Here is a 24,982-nt window from a genome sequence, read left to right on the forward strand (position 1 = left end):
GAACAATGTCAGCTCCTGATAACTCTAACGGCTCTGCGCCAGGGGAACAATGTCTGAACTACCCGGAAATCGGGGATATTTACTTACCTTGTCGTTGTAGAGAAATCTTCAGTGAGGTTGAGAGCTCGACCAAATTGGGCAAAGGCGGTGAAGGCCGAGAACCGGCACTTGGGGAGCCTGGTAAGCGCCTCCCCGAGGGTGCAACTCGGCAGGCCGTCGTAGGTAAACAAAACAAAGCCCACACCCAACCTGGGACCTACTTGCGCAAGACTTGGCCGTGAAATATTTTGTGAAGGCTGAATCGAGCGCCACCATTTTTGAAAATGGCAGATGTAAATACGGTACGCAGGAAGCCCGGGTCAACCTCTTCCTTTGCACAAACAATCGTTTATTGCAGCGCTAACCCCTGCCCGCCCGACTCGCAGAGCAACGGCGCCGATGCGCTCGAAGAGACCCTTAGCCGGCTATCCAAGAAGCCCGGTGTGAAGGCGACTATCGCGCTCGACCGAGCCTCGGGCACGATCCTCAAGACAGCAGGGCACATATCCTCGTTGCGAACATCCTCCCAGCAGCAGCAATCAGACTCGCAATCGTCAACAGCAGCCGCCGCCGCGAGCACGCTTTCCGCGTCAACCTCCGATGTACCCGCGTCATCTGGAAGCGCCGTGGCTGCAGGAACGGGCAGCGAGACGCAAGGTGCCGAGGAGCTGGCGTCCATGGTATGGGCGTTTGTGAACACGGCCGGCGGGCTGGTGCGTGGCCTGGACACAGAGGTAATACTACAATCCCAGGGGCAAGAGATGCGCACGGGGCTGACAGCCAGACCAGGATGAGCTGAAGCTGCTTCGAGTGCGCACCAAGAAGCAGGAGCTTGTCATTGTCCCCGACGCGAAATATCTGCTGATCGTAATCCATGAAACCCCGGCGGCCTGACCGGACGGCTCAGACAGATTATGGTCGCCGACACGGCGGCCCTTTCATTGAATGCAAGATCGCAGGAGGACCACCCGAAGCTCCTGGCACTGGCTGAGCATGTCACGCGAGACACACCGCTCATTTCAAGCTGAATCATCTCCTTATATCAAGACCACGTTCGAGCACCGACAGGACAGCACAGAGAGAACGAGCATGCACGTTCCAGTGACCGCCGTTGCCTGCATTGCATGCAATGCATAGACAGGATCTCGGCACAGATTCTGCATGTCGACGTCTGATGGGACTGTAGATCTGATAAATCTCGGGTCATGTGTCGACGTGCCTTGCCGCCGCAGCTCACCCGCACCGGTGGCAGCCGACATTGCGCATACCGCATATAGCACGGAAGAGTACACAAGGATAAAGTATGCAGAGACAGTCCTCGAGAAGACCAACAGCTGTTTCAGATCAATGGAATGACGGCGAATGTTGATGTGAAACAAGCAACTCGAAAACCACACAGGTCACACAAGCTGCAGACCGTCTTCCGACCGACATCTGAGCACGCAGTGCCCATGTTCTCCTGTGAGGACGGCCGACCATGTGGTGCGGTGCATGCATGTGGCTTTCAAGGCGGGACTGTGGATTGTCAACTGGGAGGCCTGGGTGGGCATTAAAGCTTGGCCCTGGGTGATTGACGGTCGGATCGGGCCTTGGCAATTGCATCGGCTGGTGGAGCACCTGTGAACGCCACGCCTACCGCAGCACCGCTGGATAGCTGGAGCTGCTGGTAGCCCCCAGCACAAAACCTTGGAAAACTTGGAAGACTGGTGTCAACCATTCCATCTACAGTCAGTAGTGCCCGACTGGCGGTGACTTTGACAGCATCCGAATGGCTGAGGTCAAGCGCCGTCGCATCATATCTCCAGCACGTCGGCCAGCACACCACCGTAGTTAGACAGACACACGGGAAGCCTGGAAATTGATCTCGAAGTCTCAGGGTCGCAATGGGCTGCACGCGAGCAGCACACCTAATCTTGCTTTGCATGCTTGGGCCCTGTGGAAGCTGCAGGGTGAACTCATGGCAGCCCAGGCATCGGCTAGAGTAGCCAGGGAACACCTGCCTGGAGTTCCGGTTGGTGAGAAGACGGCATGTGTATCAGTTAGACGATATCTGAGCCGGATGCTAAACCCGATAGCCTGGCCAGAGAGCATGGAAGGCTGAGGGCTGCATTTTCATAATTCCAACAGATGCAGCATAATTATGATTTCCAATCTCTTTTCGCATCACCAAAGAAGGTGACTTGCTCACCGTCGTTCATTTGATCCTTTGGGGCCTTCCGCTGCCACTTGCATCTGTTTTGTCCGCGCCTGTCAAGTCATCGTCGCTCGTCTCTCGAGTGACCCAGCTCAGCCAGCATTTGGCAACTGCATGACGTCCTTGCTCGCTCTCGTTACTATCCTCGTCGTTATTTATGCGCCAGACCTACCAGGCCATTGAAACTGCTCGGAGCACAGGCAACCACCCATCGGCAGTACAACCCGGACCAGCGGTTCTCGCCACACTCTGTCATTATCATGCCCAAGTACAAGCAGCAAGCCGATTCATGAATTAGGCCATCTGCAACTAGAGCCTCCCGGTGCCGCCCGACGTATGAAGATGCCCTCGCTGTCGTTCTTCAAGAAGCGAAAGTCTCGTGATCGCCAGAGCAACTCGAGAACCTCTGCTCGGGACGACAGCAGAACAGACCCGGCCGAGGAGAACCTAGAACACAACGCCCATGGTCTGGACCCAGCCCACGCAACGGGGGAGACCAGCGTCGCCGGGACGGGAGCAAGCGGTCACAGCACCGGCACCGGCGCAGCGATAGCGTCGCCCGACGACGCGAAAAACGTGCCCAAGGAGGACGAGAGGACCAAGGCGAGGCTGGCGCGGAGAAGTTCAACTCGGGAACTCATCCGCGGTTTCTTGGGCCACTCGTCTCGTGGGAACCGCAGGGACCTTGACACAGGAAGATCTAGTCCCAGCTGGACATCTCGAAGCGCTGCCTCGACGCCTCTGCCCGAACACCGCCCCCTAAGGAGTGAGCACGAGCACGAGCATGAGCATGAGCATCAGCAAGGCCCTGAGCTTGGCACTGAGCATAAGCTTGGCCACGGGATCGAGCGTGGACGGGAGCCCGAATCTGAGCCCGAGCATGCTAGCCCAACAGCAGCCGCAACCGCAACTGCAACAGAGGCGCCAGCACACCCATCTCCGACGTTGCGCAAGAATCCCAGCCAGCGACCACGCCCTGTCAGTGCCATTGCTGCCACCTCAGATACTGGCAGCAGCCTGCCGGGCCGGTGGAAGTCGCAGAGACTAAAGAGGCTGCAGAGCCTAGCGTTCAGGCCGCGCGAAAAGAGGGACAAGGACAATAAGAAGACGGAGACGCCACAGGTAACCGTCACACCAGCCACAGCGGTAAGTCAAGTCAACCAACGTTCATTTCTCCGTCTGTTATCCCCCTCCCCCCTTCTCATGCCACCGTCCCACCGCTCGAGACCCAAGTCAGAGACCGACCGACCCAGACCCTGGCTCCCGTCGTCTGTCTGAACCCCACATTCCAAGGTTCTACCCCAGATTATCAGCCCATGCCGACGGAGACTTCCACAGCACTGCCTCCCGTGTACACAAGGCTCGAGGTCCCTTCCGCTGGTGCCGATTGAGTTTTGGAGGGTCCCTTTTCCTCGTCTCCAGAATTCCTCGGGAGACGATGTTTATTCCCGTCATTTACATACTACTGTACATGAATCTGACCACCTCGTCGCGTGACCGTCTGTCTGCCGGACATAGATTTTCCTTTCCTTCTTTCTGTTCCTGCATCCAGATCTCTGAATCGTACGATGCATTCCGCCTCAACCCCTGTGTGAATCTTATTGTTTAGCCTGCGCCCTTGGAACTCTTCTTCTCTTGTCTCCTGCATGTGTTCCTTGAAGTCGATTGCCCTTGGCGGAGTCCATTCAATCTAACTTGCATCGTGGCTGACGTACATCTCCATCTTCTCCAACTCGGCAGACCACCTCCTCTCCCTCACCACACTCGGCGTCGGCATCCGGCTCCTTCTCTCCTGCATCACCACGCTCTCCAGTCAACCCAGACAAGCCATTGCCATCTCCCCCGTCCGAGCACCAGAGCGGCCCGGGAACCACAACTTCCAGCCCGCCCCTGAGGCTCAACCGCATCATGGCAACCCTGTCTGACCAGGACCTCGAGAAGCTCTTCTCGGGTGCCCCGCAGTTCTTCGCGCGGGCTGAGGGGCATTACACTGGCGCGCCACATCCTTCGGTCGCGTTCCCATGGGACGAATCCCTGGTCATCAGAGACCTGACCGACCACTCCCAGATCGACGATGCCGCCTGGGGGTGCGTGACCGCATGGCCCCACATCACACGCGATGTTGACCGGGGCCCATCCGCTTCGACATCTGAGAAGATGGCCGCCAAACGCCGCGCCCATTTCTTCCCCAGGTGCAGGGAGAGGCCAAACATGCTCAGCATGCAGGGACTCGAGAAGGGCACTATGGGCTACCAGGCCGCACTGGAGCTCGGTGTCTCGGATGCCCTCAAGGAGGAGCAGTGGGGATTCGGGAGCTTAGGCGCCAAGGACAAGGTCGTCATCGAGGCCAGGCAGGCCGCTCTCACCTCCAAAGACGGACTGAGGAGGTTGGATGAGACCACAGTCCTCGACCATCTGATGAAGAACGCTCAGCGGTATCAAGAGGAGCACCGGAAGGACAAGGCCACGTGCCATGAGCTGTTCCAGGAGCTGTTCACTCACATCTTGCATCTGCCAAACCGATCACTTACAAATCCCTATAGCCTGCCTGTACAGATTATGGCTCTGCTCAAGGTTCTTGCGGCGCCCAATGTCTGGGTCGACTTTTCGCACGTCGAGTGGAGGATCCGTCTGGGACAGATTCTGTGGGGCACCCCTGATGAGGACGACGAGGATAGTGTCAGTGATGGCGCGTCTATCACGGATGCAGAAGATTCGAAGGGTTTACATGAAGAGAGATACTGGCTCTTGCTGCAGATCCTGCTTGCTTGCGAGCTGCTCGTGCGCCTGGACGCCATCACAGAGGGTGACGAGCTGCCGGAGGATGTCAGGCGCTCGGATGTCTACCGCTTCGAGAGGGACGCCAATTCTTCTGTCAAGTGGTCGCTGCACCTCGCCCGAGCATGGTTGGAGAACATTGAGATTACCAAGACGAAGCCATCAGGCGACCACGAGACGCCCAAAGGCTGGCTTGCGAACCTTACGCAGAAGATGACACTCACCAGTGACCGTCCTCATTCTAAGCATCACGACGCTCATAAACACCCAAAGGAGCAATTCATATACGTCATGAAGGGAAAGTACTGGGAGAGGCAGGTTCGCGGCCTGACACATTTTGCGAGAAGACTCAAGTGGCCGGAACTCGAGACTCAGGCGTCACGAATTTCTGACAACTGTCGCGCAGTAACTGAAGGGACACCTCTAAACACGCCACTGGAGTCTCCATTTTCGACGAGAACAGGCAAAACGACATCGTCATATTTCACGGCAGCGAACAATGATGGCTCTCTTGAAAGGAAAGCCTCACGGCGGCAGAAGGTCGGCGCAGCGCTGCATCCTGCTGGCTGGCTTTCAAAGAGTTACGTGTCGGGATTGATGCTACCAGGTGAAGGACTGTACCACTTCATCATGTCGACTCTGATCGAGAATGATGTGACTGCGATGACGAGGCTCGGGCCGATGGCGAATCTCTGCGGGGGATTCATGTATCAGGGGAAAAGTTTCTGGAGTACGGCCTGCGTGGTTGGACGGGTCTTGGCTGCCGGAAAGGGTGCTGTAGAATGCATGGGATGGATCTCGAGTGATGTCATGCCCCTGGGCCTGGGCGATGGCTGGGTCGACGTCGACGTTGAAGACATCCCTGGTAAGTTCTCTTTGACACCTGGACCCCTTTCCCCACCGTAGTGACCTATCTCGGCGCCGGGTCGTGTCACTCGTTGTTCAATACTGACCAGATTCCGCAGAGGACGTCAAGCGCACCGGCAAGCAGGCCAGGCTTTGGGGCAAGCTTGCGATCGAGCGAGAGTCTTCTGTCCTTGGAGAAGGCTCCGAACAAGATTCCGTCTTGCCTGCTGACTTCATCATTCCCTACGAAAACAATTACAAGTCACCACCGCCTACAATCAGTGTCGAGCTGAGGTCACTCATCTTGTCTGAACCGCTTGATTCGGTCCAGACAACACCGACATTGGAAATCGCAACCCCATTCTCCGACTTCACGACTTCTCAGGAGATGAGGACATATACGCCTACAATCACGTTCAACGTAACCAATTGGGAGGAGGACGATGACGAGATGGTTACAATTCCTGTGGCCAAGGACGTAAACTTCGTGACGGCCCACCCATGTGTCCCCTCACAACATGTCAGGATCTTGAAATCGCCGTCAAGTCCTACAATCCAGCAGTTCGATTTGTCAGGCCCTTTTGCACCTGGAAATGGCAAGCAGTCTGGTCATGCCAAAATCAAATGTAAGTGCCTCGACAGCTAAAGTGACGGGGGAAGAAGCACCAGCTGACAGTACTTCAGGCCATCCTCTCCACAAATATTATACCTATACTGCCATCCACCTCTCCGAGCTTCTCAACAAACCCAATTGGACTTTGGAGCAGCTACTGACCGATGCCTCGTCCAATTTTGCCCCGAGCATCGCCCCAGCATCCAGCACCGACAAACCACCTCGTGTCCTCGTCATCGACGCCATGACTAATTTTCTGCCGCAGCCAGAGGCACACGAGATCCCGCTGTCGCCCGCCATCAGCAGGGCCAGCACGAACCAGAGCTCATCGAGCCGGCACTCATCACTGAGTAGCGCCAGCGGGCGGGGCGGGCCAGACATGGACATCCCGGGAACGTCGCCAGATAGGAACGGGAAGAACAAGGAGCGGGACAGGGAGAACAGTGCCAAGGGCACGACGGAGCAGAACATGCACTCCGAGACCAGGAGGCGGCAGTTCGGCAGCGACATGGAGATCCTGGTCAGGGCGCTGTGCGCGGAGAGGGGCTGGAACGCCCTGATCTCCCGCCGCAGGCGCGGGTGTCTCGCGTGTGCCATCCGCGAGGCGGGCGCGCTGGGCTGGAGGGTTGTCATACGGGTCGACTGAGAGGCCTGGCGGACCTGGCGGGGTTTCAAAATGGAGGCTGTTTGTTCACTTTGGACTTCGGCCATTGTACAAGAGTGTTTACGATACCCTGAGCGAGCGAGTCTGACATAAAAGTAGCATTGCACATTTCGAAAGGTATGGTTTGTCGGACGGGCTGTGGATTAGGGAATGAAACGGCTGGGGCATAAGGTAGCTTGAAATGGAAAACATTGGGATCGGGTATCTATGCACTTAGAAGAGGCTACTCTATGGGACACTTTCTTGCGAGTATTCCCGTCAAAATTATTGCGCTTGGAAACATATGCCTGCCCTGCGGTGTCTGCGTGTGAAATGGTGATACTGAATGCTATCATGCATGCCTGTCTCAGCCACAACGGCCTTGCGTAACGTATATGCAACCATACATGTGATAGAGTGAACGCCGCTAAGCCAACGCCATGATCCTAGATTGCCATAAAACGAGTGATGCCATCACAACCTCCCACCATGCCCAGCACGTCGCTCGTGCTCCTAGCGAGCAAATGCTGATTTCCTCCCACCGGAGCACCGCATCACAGCTCATCGACACTCCACTCCTTCCAGCCCTTCTCCTCCCCGGGGAGCTTGACAGCCTGCCACTCCTCCCTCGTGACGCCGCGCCACTTCGCAACCGGGATCCACCCGATATACGCCCGGTCGCCGAACCCGCCGACGAAGTACACCTCGTCGACCACGAGGCGCACCCAGCCAGCCTCGTGGATCCGGTTCCCCGGGAGCCAGTACCGGGCGTCCGGGTGCGCGTTCAGGAAGCACTCTTGCAGCTCTATAGCATCAGCCTCCGAGGAAGGCGATATCTCCTCAAGGTGCCCGAGCAGGCTGAACCGGGGCAGGTTGGCGGCGCTGTACGGGACCGGGTCGTAGTGCGGGGGAAGGGCGGCCGCGTCTCCGTCGTCGTCGTCGCGGTTGCCATTGCCTGACCACCACCTGGAAAGCCAGGATAGCGGGTTGTGTGAGGATGATGACGACGACGACTTGATGCGCTTCGCGGGCGGGTAGGGCGGCACCCAGTTGTAGCTGATGGACAAGTTGCTCCCCGCGGCGACGTTCTTAAAGCTCGTGGCGATCTTGATGGCCAGTATGGTGGGGTTGCCCTCCTCCTCGGCGCCGCAGTCAGCAACATAGTCCATCAGGCCGATGGGAATGCCGCCCAGGCCCCGGGGCCGGTTCTCAAGGGCGCCCGCATCTTCGTGTAGGTCCGGGGCGTCGTGGCCGCCGGATGAGGAGGATGAGGATGAGGAGGGGAAGACGGTGGACAGGGTCGCGAGCGGGCTGAGGGCGAGGATGCGGCGGCCTAGCACGGCGGACTCGTACGACGTTGGTATGCGCTGAATGGGATGCTGGTCGGACTCGGGGCGTGGTTCGATGGGGGAGGCTGTTGCGGCGTTGAGGGCCGCGATGGCCGAGAGTGATGCTGTGAGCTTCATTGTGAGCTGCGTGGTTTGGAAATGAAGGGCACGAATGGTCTGGAAGTATAGGTGGTTTTTGAGGAACAAGTACTGAGCCCAGAATGGTCTGACGCACGGGGACGGACGATGAGGAGGGATCGACGACCGTTGGGCCGAGGAGCCCGGGAAGCCGTGGGGGATTTATCAATTCAATCTAATCTCTTGGCGGTGGCTTAGAGCGAGTCAGGGACTGGCAGGGATCTGGAATGCCCTCTCCCTCTCGTGATGTGGTCCCATGTCGTTAGAGTTGACCGGCCTGCATGTGACGGCGCCGGCTGGTTGGGAAAGACAGTAGCAACCATGGCACCAAACCTAGATATTATGTGCCTTGTTCTTCTCGGCGAGTCCTCGAAAAGCTGGGATATATTCTACAAGACAGGGAGGACATTTTAGGCAAATTCGCCAGCCCGGCGGATCAACCAGGCGCTCTTTGCTCTTCAACTTGGTTGTCCCTCTCTTCCTCTCGTTGCTAAGCAAAGAATTGATAGAAATCAAGGTGAGAAGCACACATACCTGGTTGGCATGTCATACTGCCTGTGCTCCCGAAGCTGTCAACCAGCAGTGGCACTTGGGTGGGATCGGCGCATGCAGCCCCCAGCTTTTAGGGTGCTCGCGGGACACAGCAGCGCATGCCTGCCGATTCGCGGTGAAGACCCCTGGAAACCCAACGCGAGGTCCCCAGATAATCATCCGGCAAAGAGCTCTGGTGGCACCACAACAGCAAATTAGTTCTGGCCTTGCTTCTCCTGCCAACAACCACACCAAGCCATGAATTGACCCTTACAACTCACGCCTTGGACTGAGCAGCGGAGTTATCTAGGGGCAGCTGAGGGCAATGGAACACAAGATGCAGGCCCGGGACTTCTTTGATCAATGGCTCGCCCAAGCTCAGGCGCGCCTTCGGGAGCCCCCGTACGTGCAGTCGTGACACCACGACCGTCGTCCACCCAGCTGACATAGGTTGTGGTAACAGATTTGACAATGCGCAAATCTTCGTCTGGATGATTCTCTGTCCTCTGCTCCTCATTGCCGTCGTCTTCTACTTCAAGGGCGAGCACGACCAGCCGATCCGCTACCGAGTACCCGAGCCCAAGGTGCCCGAACCCAAGGAAATCCTTCAGAAGCCAAACATAAAGGTGCGAGTGATGCTTCCTCGACAAAAGGTGGACACAATGGCTCACCAGTTTCTCACAGGTCTCCGGCGCCAGTGCAATCCAATGCTACGCCCCAGCCACCGGCCAATTCCTTGGATTCATCAACCCCTCGACCCCGGCCGCCATCGACCGAGCCGTTGACGCCGCCGAGGCTGCGCAGAAGACATGGGCCAACACGAGCTTTAGGGAAAGACGCAAGGTCCTGCGCTCAATGTTGCAGTATGTGCTCGACAACCAGCAGGAGATCTGCCGCGTGGCCTGCCTCGACTCTGGGAAGACTATGGTCGACGCCCAGCTCGGCGAGATCCTTGTCACCGTCGAGAAGTTGCAGTGGACCATAAACCACGGCGAGAAGGCCCTGACCCCCAGCAGGCGGCCCACAAACCTGCTCATGATGTACAAGAAGAACACCGTCCAGTATGAGCCACTTGGCGTGGTCGCGGCCCTTGTCTCGTGGAATTACCCCTTCCACAACCTCATCGGACCTATCATCTCGGCAATCTTCTCCGGAAATGGTATCCTAGTCAAGGCATCGGAGCAGACTGCATGGAGCGCAAGCTACTTTGCGAGCATCGCGAGGGGCGCCCTAATCGCCCACGGCCATGACCCGGCCCTGGTGCAGACTGTCGCCTGCTGGCCGCAAGTCGCGAACCATCTCACCTCCCACCCCAAGATCTCACATCACCTTCATCGGCTCCCGTCCAGTGTGCCACAAGGTTGCAGAGTCGGCTGCGAAGGCCCTGATCCCAGTTGTTGCCGAGTTGGGCGGGAAGGATGCCTGCGTCGTTCTGGACTCGGCCAAGGGCGACCTCCCGCGGATTTGCGAGACGCTTCTCCGGGGCACCTTCCAGGCAGCGGGCCAGAACTGTATTGGAATCGAACGTATCATCGCCACGCCTGGTGTCTACGACAAGCTCATCGAACGCCTCGAGCCTCGTGTCAAGGCCATCCGCCTGGGCCAAGATGCAGACATGGGTGCACTGATCTCCGACGCCTCTTTCGGAAGACTTGAGGGCCTGGTCCAGGACGCAGTCAAGAACGGCGCGCGCCTGCTCTCAGGTGGAAAGCGCTATGCTCACCCTGAGTACCCCAGCGGCCATTACTTCAGCCCGACCCTGCTCGTCGATGTCACGGCCGACATGGCTATCGCCCATGAGGAATGCTTCGGGCCCGTCATGGTTCTCATGCGCGCCCCCTCCAACACCGCAGCTGACGTCCTCCGTGTGGCCAACGCGCCCGACTTCGGCCTCGGCGCCAGCGTGTTTGGGCGGGACTCTGACCCCGTCCTGCAGGCCCTCGTCAAGGGGCTGAGGTGCGGCATGGTCGCTATTAACGACTTTGCCGCCTTCTACGCCGTTCAGCTGCCGTTCGGCGGTGTCGCGGGCTCGGGGTACGGCCGGTTTGCCGCAGAGGAGGGGCTCAGGGGCCTGTGCAATATCAAGGCTGTGTGTGCGGACCGCTGGGGGTGGGCCGGTGTTAGGACGAGCATCCCGCCGCCTATCAGGTATCCGATTGACAGCCAGGACCGAAGCTGGAAATTTGCCAAGGGGGTGGTGGAGACGGGGTATGGATTGGGCGCAGTGAAGAAGGTCGGTGGTGTGCTGGGAATTTTGAAGAACATGTGAAAATAAGAGTGGTGTCAAGAGCGTGGTGTGTTCTCCCGTGTTAGAGGTCAAGTAGATACAATAGACAGAAGGCCTGGGATTATCAAGGCTTGAGGGAGTAGACTATATACATATAATGCTAATCTGATAATGTGTTCCTCATTGTCGGAAATAGAACGTACACTGCATGCAGGTTAGTTTACATTACTGGACAGATTTGATGACCAGCGGCACTGCATATTCTGGTCACAACACGACTACCAGTATAGCGACTGGGATGCCATGGATCTCGAGTTTCAATGGGGTTGTTATTTTCTATCATCTTCTCCGTACCCAGGTATTTGGCCATCGGTAAACTGCATCACACTATAGGAATATCTCTATTCTACGCCGGCTCCCAGTGAACAAAGCTTCAATCCAACCCGAAGTCCGACCACGGCTCGTGCCCGAGCCCACCAGTAGCAGCTCCCACCACCGGCGACGACGGCAGGTTGTCCCCCTCGGCGGTGCCCTCGGGAGGATACAAGAACATCTTGGCGCGCTGCCGGCAGATGTCCGTAAAGCCGGCCCCCCGCACGTACGCTCGGGGGCTCTCGAGCCGCACCGCCCATGCCATTCCCACATGCCGCGCGTCGACGACGCGCTCGCCGTGACGCCCTAGCACACCGCGCAGCTTCGAGGCGAGTGCGCCCAGCAGCGACTCCTGCGCCGACCGCGGCGACGAGTCAGGAATCATCCGGGACACCTGGAGCAGGGACGTCTGGACGATGTAACGCGGCCACTGGGCGTCGAAGATGCCAAGGAAGTCGAACAGGGCGAGGAGGCCCGCCGCGAGCTTGAGCCTCTCCAGGGGTGTTGCTGTTGGCGGTGGTGCTGGCGGTGGTGATGATGCCGTCTCGCCTTGCCCGCTGGGGGGCTCGTCGTGGTCGTCCGTGGGGTCCCGCGCCCCGGCGTTGGCGATGAGCTGTAGGATCTGCTGAAAGCCTGTCCGCGTGGCCTCCCACGTCTGGTCCTCCTGGATGCAGGCGCCGCCGCGCACGAGCCAGAACAGGCGCTGCATCTTCTCTACTCCCATGTCAATGGACCCTTTGTCGGATTCGAACGGCCCTGAGAGGAGGGACGTTGGGATCTTCGTGCCGGGGTGCACTTCGAGGTGTGTCCCGAGCAAGGCGCGCAGACGATCGCCAAGGATCCTGAGGGGTTGTCGGCCGGAAAGGGCATTTGAGTCTGTGCTGGGGGGCATGATGTATCTCAGGAAGCAGTCGAAGTCGAAGCCAAGCTTCTCGCGCATCGTCATGGTGGAAGCGCTCTCATCGCCGTTGGCGGCGGTAATATAGGCTCTGTCGTACAGACTTCCTGGCCGAGGCACATCCGCCAAGCGCTCCTTTTTCAGTTGAGGAATGGTGAAATAGGCTCGCCCAGCGGCGTGCTGCCGGACCCAGACATCAAAGGACAACAGAAGAACTGGAGTTTTGGCCCAGGAACAGGCGAGTATGGCAGACTGGGGTGGGAATCAGCGACGTGAACTCTTCGGCCCCGGCGCAAGCAGAAAACTTGCGTCCCATAAGCCCTCAACTCACCTGAAAGTCGGGATCGCCTTGGAACCTCTTCACGTCCCACTGCCACCCGTCGTAGCATGAGACCTCGAACTTGTCAAATCCATAATATGCATCCCAAGTTGACCCAAACGCCGCACCGACCATTTGATACTTGATGGAGTCGCTCGACAGACGGTGGTGCAAGTCGCGGCTGACCAGGGGTAGTGACAGATTCTGCGAAGCTATAAAGACACGCTCGAGTACCTCTTGAGGAAGTTGAGATAGGCGTGAGAGGCCGTTTTTCATCCTGGCGTCACCATCTTTCCCATGGTGTTCTCGGGCCCGCTTCGAATTTGATACCGGTGGTCCTTCCAGATCGGCATCATCAAGTCCCTTGTCTTTTCGCTTCTTCTCAGGCTTTGGTTGCCCTCGTTTGCCACGGACTCTTATTGGTGTCAGCTTCATTGCAGTCCTGAGCCCTCTTTCAAGAACTGCTCCTCTGAGGCGTGGCGATGAAATGGCAGTGTGAGGCAAGTTTTCTCTGTCGTTCCGACACCCGTACAGCTCCAGATCTGGGTACGAAAATGGAATCCATTGAAGGTCATGATTCGATTTCAAGAGCGGGGAGAGCCATCTTCCAAGTGAAGAGGTATATAAGGGTGAATAGTTTATGCAGACTCTGATAAAGGGACTTTGATGGACGACATTATAGAGACACACTAGACAGCCTAGAGACACACCTAGCGTGCACCGCTCAGTCGGTAGCGCCTCCTAATTCGTAGGGGGTGTGCGCTACCCAGGCTGGGTTGGGCAGTGGGGTGCCTACAGCATGGAAGTTTTTAGCTTGCAGGCTTGACGTAGTGGAAAAACCTCATTCTTGAAAACTTCGGCACACCATGACAGGACCTCCCAATCGCAACATAGAGAGCGCCGAGTTGCTGGAATAAGCTGACTCCTGTCCACCAGCGGCAGAAAGGGTCAGACACGATGCGCCCGCCATTGCAGCCTGCGGTCCCTTCTCGCAGGCTGCTCCGGTTTCTGCGATTCCAGTCTGAAGGAATTCCCTTCTTCAGCCCCAGCCATGTGCGTACCGCCGGAGCAAGATGCCATGGCCCGCCTCTTCAGGACTCTCGAGGCCCGACGCATGCTACAGAACAACCCGGTCATCCGGCACGGCGGTTCTCAACCTCGAGGACCAGCCGATCCGAAGCCGCCCTCCACTCCGCGGTGTTCGACCTAGAGAGCATAATTCCCAAGTCTCTGAAAAAGGCTCGCTCGACTGTTGCCGATCTTGTCAGGGGAAATGCCGCCACAAAATCACGGAGATTCGCCTCCACGGACGAGCCTAATGAGGAGGAGCGTGGCAAGACGCCTTGGCAGCAGAGACTATGGGGCGACAACACAGCGAAGCCCGACTTTCGGAGCAGGACCACAGACGATTTTGACACGTCGATATTCACTTCGTCCATGACAGCCAGGAGGGCCAAGGCTGCTCTTGAGCCTGTGCTACGGTGCACAGAGGTGGACGAGAAGGGCGACGCCATCCTGACCGACGGCGCGTTCAAGAAGAGTGAGCTTATTGCGAAGGTAAGGCCCTGACCGACAAGCACCCACAGCTGAGCGCTCGACTAGCAAAGAAGCTTTGCTAAATACATGTTGTTCGACACTGCAGTACGGCCTCATGCCCCGCGATCTGCGCAAGATCGACTCCTCCAACCTGCCGCACATCCTCGTCCGGCCAGCCGCGATCCTTCTTAACCTCCTACACCTTCGAGTGCTCATCAAGCACGACCGCGTCCTGCTCTTCGACGTCTACGGCTCTTCGACCTCCTCTGCGCAATCCGAGTTCATGTATGAGCTGCAGGGCAAGCTGCGGCAGAAGCAGGCCCCCGGCACCGCAGGCGGCCTCCCGTACGAGTTCCGCGCGCTCGAGGTAGTGCTCATGTCAGTGACGTCGGAGATATGGAAGGACTTTGGCACCGTTCAGAAGCCGGTCATGCACCTGCTAGGCGACTTGGAAGAGGACGTTGACAGGGAGAAGCTCCGGTATCTGCTGGTGCTCTCCAAGAAGGTCAGCACCTTTGAGCAGAAAGTGAGGCTGGTCCGGGACGCGATCGACGAGCTGCTGGAGGCGGACGACGACCTGAGCCAGATGTACTTGACGGAGAAGACGCGGGATATATCGCGCGAGGTCGACGATCACACCGAGGTTGAGATGCTGTTGGAATCGTATCATAAGATTTGCGACGAGGTTGTACAGGAGGCGAGCAACTTGGTTTCTGGAATCCGGAACACGGAGGAGATGTAGGTGCCCTGTCGTGCGCCCTTGAAACTTGGAACCTTGCTAATGTCACTGTGCAGCATCCGTGCTATCCTCGACGCCAACCGCAATGCTCTCATGCTTCTGGAGCTCAAGTTCAGTGTCGGCACCCTGGCCCTGGCGATGGGCACTTTCTTCGCGGGCCTCTACGGCATGAACCTGGAGAACTTCATCGAGGAGACGAACTGGGGCTTTGCAGGCGTAACTGGCGCCTCGGTCTTCTTCAGCTTGCTTGTGGGTTGGTACGGCCTGATCAAGCTGCGCAAGGTCCAGCGCGTGCGCATGAGCCAGTCCTCGAGCCGCAACCGCAGGTCGCTGGTTAACAGCCAGGACGGCAGTGAACCGTACGGCGCCATGCAGTGGTACAAGGACGACAGCCCCACAGCGCTACTCGAGGCCAAGCATCGTGAGAAGCTCAAGAGGATCGCCGCGATGAAGGAGAAGCGCCCCCAGGCCACGGGATTTAGGAAGTGGCTGCAGCGGCTACAGTGAAGCACTTGGAGAGGAGAGGGTCTATGAGCCCCGCGGGCCTCCTGCGAAGCGTGAGGGTGGTCGACCGCAACCTATGATTATTGGAGGGAAAGCTGCCTGGGCAGATTCTGGTCGAACATGTACGAACATCTGATGCTGTTCCTTAATGATAGCATCTCGAACTCACCTCATTTTTCATAGATGATACCCCCTCCGAGTAATAGTCATGAGTATTGTTAATTACTTCCAACGACGCACATTGCCTGAGGGACATGCGTGGCCTCCACACCCTGCCTTGTTTCTTTTAATTGCGCCCCTCGCCGTCGCCCTACTTAGCCTCGGTCCTCACCGAGCCAAGAGCTGCTTCAAACGGAAGACCTCCTCATCCTCTACTTGATGATCCGACTTCCCCCTTGATATGCTTATCCACCTTTTCCCCTCACTCCTCTGCGCCTCCAGGACGTCCGAGAAGTCAACCCCCGGTATGAGAGGAATCTCAGACGAGTCCGGCCCGCTGATCTCCTGCGTGGGGGGCGGCACGGGCGCGCGGCTCCCGCCACTCGACCTCGACTCAACGAGCTCCAGCTTAAGGGGGTCCCTCTTCGACACGGTCACGCTCACCTCCCCGCCCTTGCCCCCGGACCGCGACTCAAGCAGTGCCGGTACGACCTCCGCATCCTCGATGTCCATCTGCCTCAGGGCGCGGTGCGAGACGTGGCGCAGGACCTCGTCCTTGTGGCGCTTGGAGTATGCGACGTCGGCCTGCCTGCACAGGGCCATGGAGGGGTAGGTGGAGATGAGCACCAGCAGGCGCTCGTCCTGGCTGGACTGGAAGAGGAAGTGGTGGCTGCGCCGGGCGGGGTGTTGAGGGCCAGCTGGAGCTGCGAGCCCGAGGACGACCTGGGGCTCGGCGTGTACATGGCGCACAGCTCGAGGATGTTGGCCCACAGGGACAGGAAGGCCGGGTCGCGGGCCGAGCTGTCTGGCTTGAGGGTGAAGAACCACAGTCTTGTGATGGCCATGTTGGCGGTTGGCGTTTGTGATATGTCGAAGCTGTCGAGGCTGGTGTTTGCTCCTTATTTTATTTTATTTCTTGCTGGAGGTTGTTGTGGTTTTGGTAAAGTAGAGGAGAGCTGACCCAGTATTTGACAAGGCTTTTTTTCTTCTCAATTGAATAGGGAAAGGATTGCTGTGGCGACGAATTTGGAAGTTGATATGTCCGATCCGGGGCCGTGGTCTTGTGAATACTGGATAATGCTCGATGAGGTAGGTATAGTGATGGTCGGGGGGCCAGGGGGGAGGGCACGTTTGTGCTACTGCAGCGTGTGTGCGGCGTTGTGCAGCTCTCGCAGCTCTGGAGATTCGCCGCTAACGACGTCACAGGCGGGCTAGTTCAGAGGCTACGTCGGTCCCTTCGCGCACCTCGCAGTCCCTCAGGGTCCAGACTCCACAAATCCCGTGGACCCCTGATGATCGGGCACCTATGACTCTGCGCGCTGCCTGCTGCCTGCGCAGGTACAATGTGATGTTCGTTTTATGAGAGACAGTATAGCATCCGGGCTGGCTAGGGTGGTCAAGCAAGTCCCATATCATGGTTCATGGATGCTGGGTTCGACGGCAGCTTTGTCCCCCGAAACATTCCATCTACTGTACCTCAAAGCAGTGATGTCACGGGCGTTTGCCGGTCTGAGAGTGAAGCTTTCCTCCCACCGGTCTTCTTTGGCATGGCTGTGCCGAGCAATTTGCTGGCCGCCGGGAGTCCCAACGCGCCAGACTTTCATAAGGGATGTGGCTGGTCGCATGTCATTGTGGACGAGAACAGTATAGGCCCGGACCATCTGCCGTCTGCCAGATGACGCTCGATGACACGGTCCGCACCACCTGTTGTTGCGACCCGAGCAGGAGCTAGCTAGCTCCATTGCGACCTCCGCTCGACATCTCCTCGTCCTCCCCAGCGCCCTTCTACTATTGGAGGCTTGGTCAGCAAGTGGCCGATCAGTTCGTCCTCACCAGTCTAGAACCTTTCTCCTGCGACGCACACCTCTCGACATGGGGACCTTCCGGACTGCCCAGCTATTATTCCTGGAGTTGAAAATCTGCAGTTGCTGAAAATATTCAAGAGGTTAGATAAGTGACCAGGTGAATTGTTCTCTTACTGGTGACCGGCCATTGACAAAAGAATTGTGTTAGAGCTTGTATGATGTGACAAGAGTAGGAGTGGATTGGTCTTGCAATTGAATGTTGCGGCACTGCGTTCTGTCTCGCGCTATCCGCTCCCTCTAAACGCTTCCACCCTTGGCAGGCGTACAACCAGCACCGAGCCCTCCACATGGCTTTGCGATGCTCTGCGATGCTCTTCGCCTTGGAATCCCAGCTGGGAGTTCCTGGTATCATACATTCATCGACCCATGCTTCATGCCCACCACGTGCAGTCTGCCACGGAGCAGTCCGAGTTCAACAATAACGCGGTCTCGACAGATTATTCAGGCTGCCCAGGCTCGCCTGTGGCAGGTCCCGTGCGTGAAACACGACGGCTTGACACCGGAACCTAGATCTGTCTTTGTTTTGATCGAGAGCGCAGTGTGCCTCCTCGTTCCAAAGTGACAAGAGCTCGTCGTCCGGAAGGCGTCGACAACGGACCTGATCAGCTTGGAGAGAGGGTTCACGCTGATGAGTCCTTGGCCGGAGTCGGAATTGCCTGTTTGCTGTGGGCGGTGCAATCTCAATCACCCCCATACCTCGAGGCAAGGTCGCCTTGATCTATATTCTCGTCCTCTGCTGTTGAGGTGCCCAGTTCAGTCGTTGACATCTTCCCTGCATTTCACCTTGTCAACGACACTTTGCCAGTCCAGCAGCCTCACGTAGAGGCATTCCAGGGCAATGGTAAGAGCAACGCCTGAGCCAAACCCGATCCACACTCCGTCTATCCCAAGCGCTGGCGCGCCGAGCTCTAACCAGATGGCAAGTGGTACGGCTTCAAGATAGTTGACACCGACAGCGATATAAGCGGCGGCGCTCTGCTTCCCTAGACCCCGCAGCAGGCCGTTGGTCCCGCTGACGACAGAGTCGATGACCTCGAAGACGGCAGCTAGCCACATGGAGTCGACTGCAAGCTCGCGAATGGCCGGATCCTTGGTGAACACGGACACGATCGGGGACCGGAAGAAGTAGAGGACAGCGGCGTTGAACAGGCCGACGAAGACGAAGACGAAGAAGTACAGAGCAGTGGCACGCCGTGCGGTGTCTACAAAGCCACCGCCAATGAGGTGGCCTACGCGGGTGGATAATGCGACGCTGATGGAGAATGGGATGTGCCAGACAACGACGATTGCAGTGGTCTGCAATAAAGTTAGCGATCTGGTGAAAATAGTACGGGCAAGGAAAGCATCGAGCATACCAACAGTGTCTGGGCCGCGAGATGGTCAGTACTCAGGTACGACGTGCTGAAGGTCAATATTTCGAATGCGGCCCATTCCCCGATCAGAACAATCACGCCAGCAAAGGAAAGGGATGCCATCGGGCCCCAGTTCCGGAGTGCATCTCTCGAGAAGCCGCCCCAGCAGACGTGGGACCATTTCCCAAAGGGTGACATGATGTATAGAAACAAGAGGATGAACCTCAGATTATTGCTCAGGGCAGACCCAAGGGCAGCACCCCCAAGGCCCATTCCCATGGGGAAGGCAAGCCAGTAGCTCAGCGCAGCGTTGACTGGTGCACAGATAATGAGCACAATCATGCCGACATTGCAGTCCCCCTGGGCCTGGAGGAATCGCTTCCCGGCCTCAAAGGCTCCATAGCCAGGCAGCCCGACCAGGCTGTACTGGAGGAACACGCCCGCCTTGACAGCGAGATGGTGCTGCTTGACAAAAAGAGGCAGTATCCATGGCGAGAAGATCCAAGCCAGCCCAATGGGGACCAGCGAGAGCCCCATAAGCACGATCATGCGCTGGATGTGGAGGCCGACGCCGACCTTGTGGCCGGAGCCGTAGGCCTGGGCGCACAGGGTGTCGAGAGCGGTCGCCATGCCCTCCATGATGGACAACCCCACGACGTTCATTGTCATTGAGCCCACGCTGGCTGCGGCGAGGTCGTCTGCGCCGAGGTGACCGGCTATCATGATTGTGATGACGAAGAACGAGTACTGCAGCAGGTAAGTTGCGATGAGCGGCAGCGAGTACTTGAGCAGCAGCGCCAGCTCGGAGCGCCAGTGGATTACGCCCTCCTCGATGCGGTCGTCCGCCGGGGCTGAGGCCGGGCGGTCGGACAGCAGGGGGGCGCGCTCGTCGGCGCGGTGTTGGCGGTCCATTTTGGGCTTTCCCCGGTCCGGTGAGTCGACAACTCCAGAGGGACGGCTCTTAGTTTGACATCTGACCAAGGTTTGCTCCGACGAAAGGCGCGCGGAGGATTGCCTGGGGGCAGGGGATCAATTGGAGGATCTGGTGCTGACGGGTTGGGTGAGGTTGGGCCAAACAAGAAGAAATGATTTAAAATTTGAACTGAGTGGCCCACCTAAAAATATTAGTACGGAGGTGCAGATGCGTCCCGTCACAAAGGGTATCGGCTCGGGCTCGGGGCCGGAGACGTTGCGGTGCGAGCAGGGTCCGGGGGCTGGGCTTGTCTTGGTCACAGTGAAACTGCACATGCTGACTATCACTTCGCTTTGATGCTGGGCCGAACAAGACAATATGTCATGACTTCAGCCCCCCAGCGTTAAAAGTGCTATCCGGATCAGCCTAAGCCCGATGCCAGCGGCATTGGATTTGTTCGTACATCAGGCGAAAATGCATACAGAATGAGTCTAGATGTATGCAGCCTTCCTCAGCCCCCGCCCTGCGGTATATTGCACACATATTGTGGAGTTGATCTCGGCGTGGCTCCGCTGACTCCAGTTTGAGGACCCTGATGACGTCGGCTTGTGGTCCGAAGAATCGGTACACCCCGGTCCATGTCTCAATTGAGCTTTCTCTAGTGTGACAATCGCTGATAGGATAACCTCCTATGGGATGACATCCCACGGGATGAAACCCCTTATGGGATGACCTTATAAGGGATAACATTGTGGATCCGTAGATAGCGGGCAGGCAGCCGCTTATATAAGCAGCGTTGCAGCCCAAAACACCAGAGGCACTACCCTTTAAGCATAATTAGCAATCAAGCAACCTACATATCTATATTATATAGTTTATAGCGTCCCTTGTAATTATTATAATGCTGTTTAATGGGTTAAGTGCATAAAGAAGTATAAAAATAATTATTTTTATTAAGAAAACCTTATTAAAATATTTATTTAATAAAAATTATAATTATAAACCTTTATATTATTAATTAATAGCCTTCCTTAAAGGTAATAACCTTTTAAATAATTAAAACTTATTAAATTATTATTGCTAACCTTATTCCTTATTAATAATTTACTTTTAAAAAGCAACTTTATTAATTAATTTATATAATAATAATATTTATATTAAAGTTATTACTTATAAGTAAATATTTATAAAGTTAATTAAAAGTTATAATAATAAGCATTATAATATTTTTTATTAATAATTAATAAGCAAGCTATAAGGTAAATAATTATTAAATAAGCATTAATAATAAAAGATTTATTAATTTAGTATTATTTTTATTAATTTTTTTTCTTTAGTTATTATTATTTTTGCTTTGCTTTAATATAGCTTTTCCTTTTTCTTTTAATGCTACGGCTATTTATATAGGTAATCATGGCAATATAGTTATTTTTATACATAATTATATTAATTAATTTATAAAGAAGGTTATTATAAAATGAAATGATATATAAATTGCTTTTGCTGCCCTTATAAATAATCTTAAAGCTATTAATAATAAGTTTAATAAATAGCTAAAGAATCTTTAAAAATAGCTAAAGATTATTAATAATAAGGTAAATTAATATAATAATATTTTTTATATTTAGCTTTAAAGCATTTTTACTTTATAAAAGTAAGTATTAATAATTAATTATTATTTATTTATAATAAATTAGCTTATAAGGGTATTAACATTCCTTATAATGTTTTTTAAATTAACTTTTTTAATAATTATAAGTTTAATACCTTCTTTAATTATAATTTTACTGCTTATTATTATTTTAAATTTTTAGCGATATAACTTGCTTTATATAATTCTTTTTACTTTGCTTATATAAAAGGCGTTAAAGGTAAGGGCCCTTGCATTATTAAAGATATTTTTATAATAGCTTATTTTATTATAAAGATTGGCCTTATAAGTTAATTTATTATTTCTTATAAAGTTATTTTTAATAATACCTTTTTAATAAAGTTAATGCTTAAAAAGATAATCTTTTATTAATAAATAATTTATTATACTTTATAAAATATTATTTGCTTATTTATATTTCCTTATTAATTAAAATTAATTTTATTTATTTATTAATAATTAATATATTTAGTAAAGGAAATGGCCTTTTTAGCTATAAATACTTAACCTTTAGCCCTTAAATAATACTTAAATACTTTTATAAATAACCCTTAAGTTTAGCGCTACCTTAAGGAATATTATGTTAAGTTCCTTAAATTATTTAACTTAAAAAAGCATTAAATAAACCTTTTAATAAAAATTAAATATTGCATTAATATTAGCGATAATTTATTATTTTATTAGCTTTCTTAGCGGTTTAATTTAATATAGAAATAAGTTATTTATAACTTTATTAAGATATATAAAGGAATATTAATTAAGAAGAGTAAGAGCTTTTAAGCATTAACTTTATATTTAATTTTAAAGAAACTTATCCCCTTAAGCTAAAATATATTTAAATTATAATAAATAATTTAGCATTTTTATTATAATTATTAAAAGCTTAATAAATATATTAAAAAGTATATATACTTTATGCTTAATATAATAAATTAAATTTAATATATAGCGGGTTATAAATATTATGCTTTTATTAACTTAAAAAATAGCTTTTAATATATTAATATTTACTATATAAATGTTAAGAAGATAGCATTTATTACTCCCTTTAGCTTATATAAATAATTAATAATGCTATTTAGCTTATATAACGCTTTAACTACCTTTTAAGCTTTTATTAAGGAAGTCTTTTAAGACCTTTAAGATATTATATACAGCCTTTTAAATAACGTTGCTATATGGATAGATTTTATATTATAATTATATAAATATTTGCTTATAATCTTTTAATAATTATATTATTATAATTTTATTTTTAATACTTAAAAGATCTTTTTCTTTATTTATAAAGATATATTTTTAAGCTTCCTTATTTTAAAAGAAGGCATTATAATAAACTTAATAAAGATTATAGCTATTTATAATTAACTTATGTTAATTATAATTATAAAAGTTTAAAGCTTTATTAATATTATTAAATATCTTTATAACTTAATATAAATATACTTTAAAAGGATTAATGCTTTAATTAACTATATTAATAACCTTAAAGGCTAGCTAATTACCTTATTAAAGATAGCATAGCAGCAATAATAAAATATTTATAATATCATTATTATTCTTTTAATTATTAAGACTTTTAATTAATAACTTTCTTTTATAATAAAAATAAATATTAGCTAAGGCTTTATAAGCGCTATCTTTTTTTTAGCTATATTTACATAAAATTAAATTTATTTTATACTTAATTTTATACTTTTTAAAAAAGTTAATAAATATATAAACCTAATATTTTGCTTAAGAATAAGAATTTCTTAACATATTATTAATATTTTAATATTAATTTTATTAAATTTAAGGCATAAAAATTATTATTTTTATAAATTATAAGTTTCTTAAAACTCTTAATATAAAGGCTAATTAATTATTAAGAATTATATATTTTCTTAATGCTATTAAATATTATAACATTTATATTATATATTATATTAATAAAATTAATATTTTTATTAATTACTTTTTTAAGTTATTTAAAGATATAATTTTTAAATTTATTTTACTTATTTTTAAGTATAAAAAAGGGAAGGATTTATTTAAATAAATTTAATACCCTTATAAGCTTAACTAAGTAAATTTATAAGTAGTTTTTAAATATCTTTAAAAAGAAATTAATTTCCCCTTTATTATTAACTTAAAATAAATAAAAAAATACTTTATAATTATTTAAGAATAGCTATATAAAATTTATATATATAAATAATAATTTAGTAATCCTTTTTATAACGTTAATATTACTTTAAAGGTAATACTTTTTTTATTAATTTTAAAGTATAATGATTTATTTATAGCTATAAAGAAGTTATACTTAGCATATAGCTATTTAATAATTAGCAATACTTTTTAAAAGGTATTAAAGGAGTATTAATACTTTAAAATTACTTTTATTATTTAATAAGTTATTATTAAGTATATAAAGTATTAATTAATAAAGATATTTAACTTAATATTATTAAACCTTAATTTTATTATATTATTAGCTTTATTAATAAGATAAGTTATTAACTTTATATTAATTAATAATATATTAATCTTAATAGCTATTAAATATATTATTAAATAAATTAAGATAAAGGTTATATTAAATTAATAATTTAAAAATACTTTCTTATTATTAAATAAGATTATTAATATTTTTAGTATATTTAATAAATAAATCTTTAATAATGTTAATTACTTTATTAATAAAGCTATCTTAGCTTAGCATTATTAATATAAATTAAAGCTATGCTTAATTATATTAATTAAGTTAAGAAATAATAATAAAGTTAAAAAGGCTAATAAAAACTTAAAGCATATAATTTTATAAAAATAGCTAGTTAATTTAAATTAAGATATTTAAGCTTTAATATAATAAATAATTATGCTATATAATTAAATTTTAAAGTTAAGTAAATATAGCCTTTATTTCCTTTTTTTTAATATATTGCTGCTTTTAAGGCATAAACCTTATATTGCTTATATATAAAAACTTATAAAGTAAGAGGATAATAACTTTATAAAGCAATTAATTAAGGAATATAAGGCTTTGTTAATATGGAATTATGCTATAAAGTTAAAAGCTTCTTATAATTAAATTTAAGTATTTCTTTAAAAGGGTAAGGTATTGCTATATATATTTACTTTTAATAATTAAGTTTTGTAAGTATATTAATATACTTATAAGTATAAGCCTTATTATAATAATTTTTAAATTATTATTATTTATTATATTAATAATACTTATATTTTTTATAATTTTAGCGGTATTATACTTAAGAATATATATAATAATATAAATTTCTTTTTAACATATATTATAAATAATTACTTTATTGAAAGTTTATAATATATTAATAAA

General features: G+C 50.5%; 8 protein-coding genes across 8 annotated transcripts; 4 read left to right on the forward strand and 4 right to left on the reverse strand.

Annotated features, from left to right (window-relative positions):
* Nucleotides 1-323: 323 nt before the first annotated feature.
* INS49_001482 (uncharacterized protein) lies at nt 324-933 on the forward strand (the record flags this gene model as incomplete). The annotated part of the gene is made up of 3 exons (XM_043162309.1): nt 324-341; nt 426-773; nt 829-933. The coding sequence occupies 3 exons, from the start codon at nt 324-326 to the stop codon at nt 931-933; spliced, it is 471 nt and encodes a 156-aa protein (XP_043030815.1).
* A 1,642-nt stretch (nt 934-2,575) lies between these two features.
* INS49_001483 (uncharacterized protein) lies at nt 2,576-7,116 on the forward strand (the record flags this gene model as incomplete). Its single annotated transcript, XM_043162310.1, has 4 exons — nt 2,576-3,379; nt 3,974-5,876; nt 5,977-6,483; nt 6,542-7,116. The coding sequence occupies 4 exons, from the start codon at nt 2,576-2,578 to the stop codon at nt 7,114-7,116; spliced, it is 3,789 nt and encodes a 1,262-aa protein (XP_043030816.1).
* A 551-nt stretch (nt 7,117-7,667) lies between these two features.
* On the reverse strand, nt 7,668-8,579 carry INS49_001484 (uncharacterized protein; the record flags this gene model as incomplete). The annotated part of the gene is made up of 1 exon (XM_043162311.1): nt 7,668-8,579. The coding sequence occupies one exon, from the start codon at nt 8,577-8,579 to the stop codon at nt 7,668-7,670; it is 912 nt and encodes a 303-aa protein (XP_043030817.1).
* Nucleotides 8,580-9,447: 868 nt separating this feature from the next.
* INS49_001485 (uncharacterized protein) lies at nt 9,448-11,379 on the forward strand (the record flags this gene model as incomplete). Its single annotated transcript, XM_043162312.1, has 4 exons — nt 9,448-9,512; nt 9,574-9,736; nt 9,795-10,379; nt 10,480-11,379. The coding sequence occupies 4 exons, from the start codon at nt 9,448-9,450 to the stop codon at nt 11,377-11,379; spliced, it is 1,713 nt and encodes a 570-aa protein (XP_043030818.1).
* Nucleotides 11,380-11,770: 391 nt separating this feature from the next.
* INS49_001486 (uncharacterized protein) lies at nt 11,771-13,361 on the reverse strand (the record flags this gene model as incomplete). Its single annotated transcript, XM_043162313.1, has 2 exons — nt 11,771-12,859; nt 12,939-13,361. The coding sequence occupies 2 exons, from the start codon at nt 13,359-13,361 to the stop codon at nt 11,771-11,773; spliced, it is 1,512 nt and encodes a 503-aa protein (XP_043030819.1).
* A 522-nt stretch (nt 13,362-13,883) lies between these two features.
* Nucleotides 13,884-15,708, forward strand: INS49_001487 (uncharacterized protein; the record flags this gene model as incomplete). Its single annotated transcript, XM_043162314.1, has 3 exons — nt 13,884-14,483; nt 14,569-15,200; nt 15,258-15,708. The coding sequence occupies 3 exons, from the start codon at nt 13,884-13,886 to the stop codon at nt 15,706-15,708; spliced, it is 1,683 nt and encodes a 560-aa protein (XP_043030820.1).
* A 324-nt stretch (nt 15,709-16,032) lies between these two features.
* On the reverse strand, nt 16,033-16,709 carry INS49_001488 (uncharacterized protein; the record flags this gene model as incomplete). The annotated part of the gene is made up of 2 exons (XM_043162315.1): nt 16,033-16,534; nt 16,606-16,709. 2 exons carry the CDS (start codon nt 16,707-16,709, stop codon nt 16,033-16,035), a joined length of 606 nt encoding a protein of 201 aa, XP_043030821.1.
* A 1,773-nt stretch (nt 16,710-18,482) lies between these two features.
* INS49_001489 (uncharacterized protein) lies at nt 18,483-19,993 on the reverse strand (the record flags this gene model as incomplete). The annotated part of the gene is made up of 2 exons (XM_043162316.1): nt 18,483-19,025; nt 19,085-19,993. 2 exons carry the CDS (start codon nt 19,991-19,993, stop codon nt 18,483-18,485), a joined length of 1,452 nt encoding a protein of 483 aa, XP_043030822.1.
* Nucleotides 19,994-24,982: the final 4,989 nt, after the last annotated feature.

This window comes from Diaporthe citri (assembly GCF_014595645.1).
Source record: "Diaporthe citri strain NFHF-8-4 chromosome Unknown scaffold_1, whole genome shotgun sequence".
Taxonomy (NCBI): domain Eukaryota; kingdom Fungi; phylum Ascomycota; class Sordariomycetes; order Diaporthales; family Diaporthaceae; genus Diaporthe; species Diaporthe citri.